At 51.3% G+C, this 7,421-nt stretch overlaps 1 protein-coding gene across 2 annotated transcripts in view; it reads left to right on the forward strand.

Moving 5' to 3' along the window:
• The first annotated feature begins 406 nt into the window (after positions 1-406).
• The window catches only part of LOC137455446 (zinc finger protein 271-like), a 30,827-nt gene continuing 23,812 nt past the window's right edge, over positions 407-7,421 (forward strand). Inside the window, exons 1-2 of one of the 2 annotated variants that reach the window (XM_068166265.1) lie at positions 407-736; positions 1,230-3,071. In XM_068166265.1, the coding sequence (XP_068022366.1) occupies positions 1,851-2,525 (675 nt within the window). In that variant the 5' untranslated portion in view covers positions 407-736; positions 1,230-1,850 and the 3' untranslated portion in view covers positions 2,526-3,071. Of the gene's footprint in view, positions 737-921; positions 3,072-4,029; positions 4,183-7,421 lie in introns of those variants that run through there. The other variant, XM_068166264.1, reaches the window with a different exon arrangement.

Here is a 7,421-nt window from a genome sequence, read left to right on the forward strand (position 1 = left end):
TGAGGCAGAGGAAGTTCCATGGAAACAGGAGGAACAAAGTTTTCCCTGTGAGGATGACAGAACCCAGGAACAGGCTACCCAGGGGGGTTGTGGAGTCTCCCTCTCTGGAGATATTGGAGACCTGCCTGGAAGAGTTGCTGTGTGGACTGGTATAGGTGATCCTACTCTGCAGGGGGGTTGAACTGGACAATCTTTTGAGGTCCCTTCCAGCCACTAACCTTGTGTGATTCTGTGCATGGAACAGTAAAACAAAGTCAGGCAGTCATTTCTTCACTCCTAACTGCATATGAAGGTAGAAATTCACCATTCCCTTATCTCCATGCTCCTGCTACCTTTTGGCTTACCCAGGTGTGAGGCCAGCTCCCACTCCCCAACTCTGGCTGTGAAATATGGAACCTTTGTTAACTCTTTTCTTTTTGGCAAACACTTTTAAGTTTCCCATTCTTACCCTTGAAAGTTTTATCTTGTAAAGCATCTTTTAATCTTCCAACAGGATAAAACTGCAGCCAAGGCCTGAGAGAGGCTGCCTGGAGTCCCCTCTCTTATGGGCCTGCCCTGCAGATGTCTACTGGAGGTTATGTGCTTGAGAAGGAGCTGCATCTCCACTGAAGACATCCATCCCAACTTCAGGAGCACTGCCTGTCTGCTGTGCCTGTGCTGCTGGTCTTTGGAGCTGCCTGCAGCAAGGCCTGGCTTTCCTGTAGGAGTGTGGGCAGTGCTAAGCCACCCCTTGTAGGTCAGTGCTTTTGTCTGAGCCCTTTGCTTCTGTCTGGGTGGGGCCCTGTCATTCTTTCTCCATCACCCCTGCCCCTTTGGGATGGGCAAGGGAAGAGTTTGCAGATCTGCCCAGTTGAACAGAACTCCCCTGCTCTCATCAGTATAGATTTGGGTTGGTGGGAGGGGGTTGGGAGGGTGGGCTTAGTGGGTCAGCACCACCTGATTTATCTGAGCTGGGGGAGATCATAAGGCAGGGACTGGGCTAGGAACTGACCTGCCACTGCTGCTGGGCTCAGAAACAAGGTAGATGACCCCCACTAAATAAGTACCAGGGGTTTCAGCATAAGAATTAGGCATCTGACTCCCCACATCCAGGCAAGTGTTGGGTGTCAAAGGCTATTTGGCTGTCCACACACAGAGTCCATCCATCTGTCCTTCTCTTATCACTTGGTCCCCGGGGCCTTGCCTGAGGGCACAGTGCTGCCCCTTCCCCCTCCTCCATGGCCACCCAGAAGGACCTGGACAAGAGCCTGAAGGAGAAGAATCACCTGGCAGAGTTGTGGGATCTGAAGTGTAGCCCCAAGAAAGCAAAGGAGGAAGACTGATGAAGAGGAGGAGGAAGAAGAAGAGGAGGAGAATGATGATGATGTGGAGGAAGATGAGAATGATGACAAGTACAAGAAAGAGTATGATGAGGAAGAGCAGGGGAAGGAGAAAGACAAAGCCACATCAGCCCTCTGTGTGCCATCAAAGCAGCCAAATCAGTGCCCTGACTGTGGACTCAGCTCCCCACCAAGCTCAGAGCTGATGAAGCACTGCTGTCCCCACCATGGTGCCCAGCCCTTTTATATGTGGTGACTGTGGCAAGAGCTTCAGCATCAGCTCCAACGTCAGCCAGCATCATTGTGTCCAGCCCGGGAAGAAGTCCTACAGCTGTGCTGGCTGAGCAAGCGCTTCACTTGCAGCCAAACATAACCCACTGGCATGGCCATGCAGGGAAGAAGCCCTTTGCCTGCACCGACTGTGGCAAGAGCTTCCACCGTGGCTCCAACTTCCTCCAGCACTGCTGTGTCCACACCAGAGAGAGGCCACACATCTGTTGTGACTGTGGCAAGAGCTTCCAGGGGAACTCAATGCTCATTGCTCACTGGCAGGTCCAAACCAGCCAGAAAACTTTCAGCTGCAGCAAGAGCAACTACGGCAAGAGCTCCAACATGAGCTGCCAGCTCCTTCGACACCACTGTGTGCACACCGGTGAGAAGCCCTACCACTGCACTGCCTGTGGCAAGAGCTTCAGACATAGTGCCACCCTCAAAAGTCACCTCCATGTCCACACTGACAAGAAGCCTTTTGCCTGTGACAGCTATTGCAAGAACTTCTGCTGGAGCAAGACCCTCATTACCCACTGGCATGCCCATAGTGGCAAGAGGGCCTTCTCCTCTACTGACTGTGATAAGACCTTCGGCCATGTCTCCCAAGTCTCACAGCACTGCTGTGGCCACATTAGCAAGAGGCTGTGCAATCTTGGCACCTCCAATGAGAGTCTGAGCTTCAGGTCAGACCACAACCTCAGCAACGACCTCTCCGAGGGCCACAAGCTGCCCAGCAGAGAGAAGCCAGCAGCCACTGCAGTCATCGCCAACTCCTGCAGCAAGTGTCAGCAGAGCTTCACCAGGTGCTCAGACCTGGTGAGGCACATGCAGATCCACACTGGGGAGAAGCCATATGTCTGTGCTGTCTGCGACAAGAGCTTCAGCCAGGCCTCCAACCTCACCCGACACCGCCGCATGCACACATGCATCCCCTAATCTCCTCCCAGTACAGACATGGTTTTGCCCTAGAGCAAAGTCAAAGCCTTGGCCCCCTCCCAGTTCCATATGCAGCCCTCCCAGTACAAACCAGAGAACAGGAGGCCTCTCCGGTACAGACTGGGGCCACTCTCATTAAAGGCTACACCACCTGAAGCCCTCCAACCACTTACCAGGAATCCCTCCCAGTACAACCTGTATCACCTTACCCACTCCCAGACAGACTGGACCCCATCACAGTACAAACTCGTTCCCTATTGGTTTGGAACTGCAGGCTCTGGTGTGTCACAGCCCCAGGCAGAAAGGCACCGCAGGGTCTGGGAGGAACTATTCCAAATAAAATGGAACAAATCCTGCACAGAGGGAAGAAGGCCAACTGAAGCTGGCTGTGGAAGGAGGAGTGTGGCCACATAGACACAGAAGTTGTTTTTCACCTGGACTCAGCACTGCTGTGGCCACATCTGGATTCCTGGTGTCTGAGTGCAGAGTTCTGCAGTCTTGAGGAATGGAGAGGAACTGCAGAGACTGCAGAGGAGATCTGCCAAGGTGAGGGCTGGCATCTTGAGAGGCTGAGGGACTTGGGCTGCTTCAGCCTGTTGTCTGGAGGCTTAGGGCACTGCCATAGCAGTGTGCACATGGCTGAAGGGTGGTTTCAGAGAGGATGGAGCTCTTCTGGGCAGTGGAAAGAGACCAAAACCTCCACACAGTACAGCTTGGAAGGTTCAGAGTGGAGATGAGGCCAAAGAAATGTCCCTCAGAGGGCAGAATTGCTATGCATGAGGCCATCCAGAGGTGTCAGGGAATGGCAGGGAGAGCTGAGACAGCTCAGGGAAGGGATTAAAATGGCAGAGGGAGAGCTGGGTGGGGATGCAAGGTTGGTATCAGCAGCCTGAAGGGAAAGAGCTGCAGGCATGAGGCAGTGTAGGAGAGACTGCAGTAGGGATGGCCATGGGCTCTGGCAAGGCTGAGAGGCCCAACAGGACCAAGGTCTTTGTGCCCTTGGCTCTGGCACTTGCCTCTGCCACCAAGGCCTGTGAGGAGAAACTTTGCTTTGAGGCTTTGAGGTTCTTCTGTTCCAAGGGCAGTGGTCAGGGCTTGGCCTTTCTGCTTCAGAGACCAAAGGCAAGTTTTTCTCCCCTGCACTTTGCCTTTGTCTCCCTGCAATCATGGCCTCTAACAAGGTGCTCTAACGAGTCCCTGGGGAGCCTTTGTCAGTAACAACCCTCAGTGAGGCCAATCAGTGCTTCAAGGTACTTTGGAGCTTTCTTCTGACTTGGACTTCTTGAGAGGCTTCTTGGCAGTACCTTGGCAGAGTCTCCTGGCAGTACCTAAGGATCATGTAATAAGCCTCAAATACTCCAAGGGACTCATTAAAATACTGCTGAGCCACAACTTATCCTCTAATTATTGCCGAGATTTCTGCAGCTAATTGGAGAGGCTTTTATTGCACAAAGCATTGGATAATTTTTTTTTTTTAAAGGTACATTTCATTACTTTTCAGCAGGCAACCACAGCACAGCCTGACAAGGTCTGATCAAGAGTACCACACTCTGCAGCCATCTGCTCAGTACAAGATGTGGCAGATGGAGAAATGCTGCCAGGAGAAACTTCTTTGGAGGCTCTGGAGTTCCCAAGTGGAACCAATTAACACAACAAGAAACTTCAGAGTTTGGCTCTAACTTTACCTGGCACCAAAGCCACCAGAGGGCTCCTTTAAATGCCCTGGGCTGATCATCTGCTGCTGAGCTGGGCCAGGCTCCTTGTCATGATGGAGCTCTGGCCAGGAGCAGCTCCTCTGCACAGCACAGCAGGGCTGAGGGCACTGCCAGGGCATATCAGGGAGATGAGGAAGGCAAAAAGAGCTTCAAGGTGGCCAGGATTGGGAGGATGCTGACAGCTCACTGGAGGAGAGGTTTCTGCAGTTGCTGACAGGGTGAGTGGTTGCAGGGCAGTGCGGCTGTAGTTCCTGGAAGCATCTCCTAAAGGTGGGGCTGTATGCTAGGGCAGGAACTCTGCTGCCTGTCAGCCTCAGCTCTCAAGGAGTCCAGGGAGCTCTTGATGCTGCTTTGGGGAGAAGCTGTGTTTGGAAGGAGCCACCTTTGGCAGAGTAGGGCAGGGCAGGGTCCTTCTGCTGTGGAGAGGCTGCTGTGTGGGTCAGGGCTGCTCTCAGCTCCAGCTCATGCCCAGATAATTTCCAGGGGGACTTTTCATGACTATGTTCAGGCCAGTGATTCCTGATCCAGTCTCTGCTCTCCTGAATCTTTGCTCCCACTGTCTCTGGCCTGGCTGGTGTGGAGAAAAACTCAGCTGTGCCTTTAGAACAGGGCCTGAGACTCTTAAACCATCACACAGTGCTTTAAAGGGAACCTCACCAAGTGCCTACACTCCTCACCTGAGGGCTTTCCTGAGTGTGTCTGTCCCTCTCCTTGCCTGTATCAGATGCTCTTTGTGTTGCTGATGGCTCTCTGGGCACAGAAGCTTCAGCTGCAGAGCCAGGCACAGCCTGTGCAGGTGGAGCCACAGCAATGAGATGTCCCAGCTGTCCTCCAGCCTGTGAAGCTCTGGGCAGTGCAGGCTGTGAGGCTGGCAATGAGCTGACTTGCAGGAGCTGCCATGGTCATGCCTTGGCTGTGTCCTTGAGGTGTCCATCCAGGCTGTGCTGCCTTCCAGGGGACACTGAGCCAAGAGCCACCTGGACTAGAAGTGGGATGCTAAGACCCAGAGACAATGAGTGGTGTGTGGTAGATCCCTCTGCTCCCAGCAGTGTCTGGTGGCTTCTCAGGGTGACATGGGAGCATGGTCACCCTCCAGCTGAGGGGCAGAGCAGGGTGACTTAGAGTCCATGGGGAGCTCTCCCACTCTTGCCTTTTACCTAAAGCCAGGATCAAGCAGTGCTCCAGCCTTGGAGCTAAAGGAAGGTCCCTGAGAAGAAGCAGCAGGTGTCTGTGTGACAGGGGAGGGTCTGTGGAGAGTGGTTTTGGCTGTGCTGAGAGAAGTCTCCTCTCACTTGTCACTACTGTCTTCTCTTCTGACATGGCCAGAGGCAGTAGATGTCCAACAGCAGCTCCCTCAGCCACTTCCTCCTCCTGCCATTCATAGGCACAGGGCAGCTGCAGCTCCTGCACTTCTGGCTCTTCCTGGCCATCTACCCGGCTGCCCTGCTGGGCAATGGCCTCATCATCACCACCATAGCCTGGGACCACCACCTCCACACCCTAAGGCTATGCCTTGAAAATTTAGTTACAGGTTTTGAGCAGAAAAGTAGAAACAAAAGTAAATAGATCACTATTGGGTGTAAAAAGGAAAAGAAAATATTATTCTAAACAAATTAATTGGGTAAATATCTGGAATCAGAGGAGCTGTAACATAACAATTCTCTCTCTTCTCCTCTGATCTCAGCTGTTTTGCTTTGCTGGGGAGAGATCACCTGCTTTGTCTGGCCTTGGCTAAGTCTAACCCACTGCTTTTTTTCTCTCTCCACTCCTCCTTTCTCTCTTGGAACAGGGTGGTAGGGAAAGAGGAACAGCTTCCCTGCTCTCTGACCAGGGGGGTTTCATGTCGTTTGCTAATTGTTAACACCTGTCTGATATTGTCACTCCTGTATGTTTTGTACCTGTTCATTGCCTTCCATTGTAGAGTGTAGCTCTTGCTTGTCAATACAGCTTAATTTGCTTCTAACTGAGCTGCTCTGGCAAAGCTAATGCTGGGGGGAAATTTCAGCCCACCACAATGGGACTCTTGTCCTCTGGGCTTGGGCTGTTGGTCACTTTCTGTTCTGACACCAGAGGAATCTTCATGGCAATTCTGGGTCCCTGCTGCATTTGAATCTGTGATGAACATGGGTTGGTAGTGATGGGACTGAGCTGATCCATTTCTCATGCAGCTCAAGGAGGGAGCTCATGATGAGCAGTTATTAATAAAGCAGAATATTAGTAGGCCTTAGTTGCTTATCTGTTCAAGGTCGCTCTGGCAGGGAGCCCAGAGGCAGAGGAGCTGGAAAGGGAGAAGGAAAGGAGTGAACTGAGGAAAGTTCCAGCTGCACCTAAGCTTAAAACTGCATTTTACCAATCCACCAATGAAATTAGTTTAGAATATCTGATTGTTTTTGTTAATATTTCAAAACATTCAGCCATAGTGTCCCAGCACTGTCTCTTTTCTTAAAGGCACAGCCTCAAATGGTCACAGCTTGCCATTGAATGAATCAGCAGTTAGAGATGTGCTGTAAAAGGCAGCCCATGCACTGCAGTGATTTCTTTCAAGCACCTCTCATACTGATGATTCAGTTTCATAGATTCCTTCACGGCGTACTTTAAGTCTTCTACCTCTTCACCAAAATCCTAAAAAGCCACAAAAGGATTCACCTTAATGTTTCTTCAAAGATATTCTCAGCCAACATTCCAATTGTTCCCAAGTTCAAAGCTGCTTTGTATTATTTTTATTAATCCATGGCTGCTATGCAAACACAGACACAGCTACAAGCCAGATATAGCAATCCACTAAAATCTTATGTAAGAATTGAAAACTTCGGGCCTGATCATTGAATCATAGGGATGGAAAAGGACCTCCACAGATCATTGGGTCCAATCCCACTGCCAAAGCAGGATCACCTAGGACAGGCCACACAGGAACACATCCAGGTTGGCTTTGAAAGTCTCCAGAGAAGGAAACTCCACAACCTCTCTGGGCAGCCTGTTCCAGTGCTCTGTCACCCTCATAGTAAAGAAGTTTCTCCTCATTTTGAAGTGGAACTTCCTGTGTTCCTCCTTATAGCAGCTGTTCCTTGCCCTGTTACTGGGCACCACTGAAAACAGCTTGGCACCTTCATCTTGACAGCCATCCCTCAGATACTTATATACATCAATAAGATTCCCTCTCAACCTTCTCTTCTCCAGACTA

The sequence above is a fragment of the Melanerpes formicivorus genome, unplaced genomic scaffold (genome assembly GCF_026170545.1).
Source record: "Melanerpes formicivorus ecotype bairdi unplaced genomic scaffold, bMelFor1.0.p_v2 SCAF_99, whole genome shotgun sequence".
NCBI classification, from domain to species: Eukaryota; Metazoa; Chordata; class Aves; order Piciformes; family Picidae; genus Melanerpes; species Melanerpes formicivorus.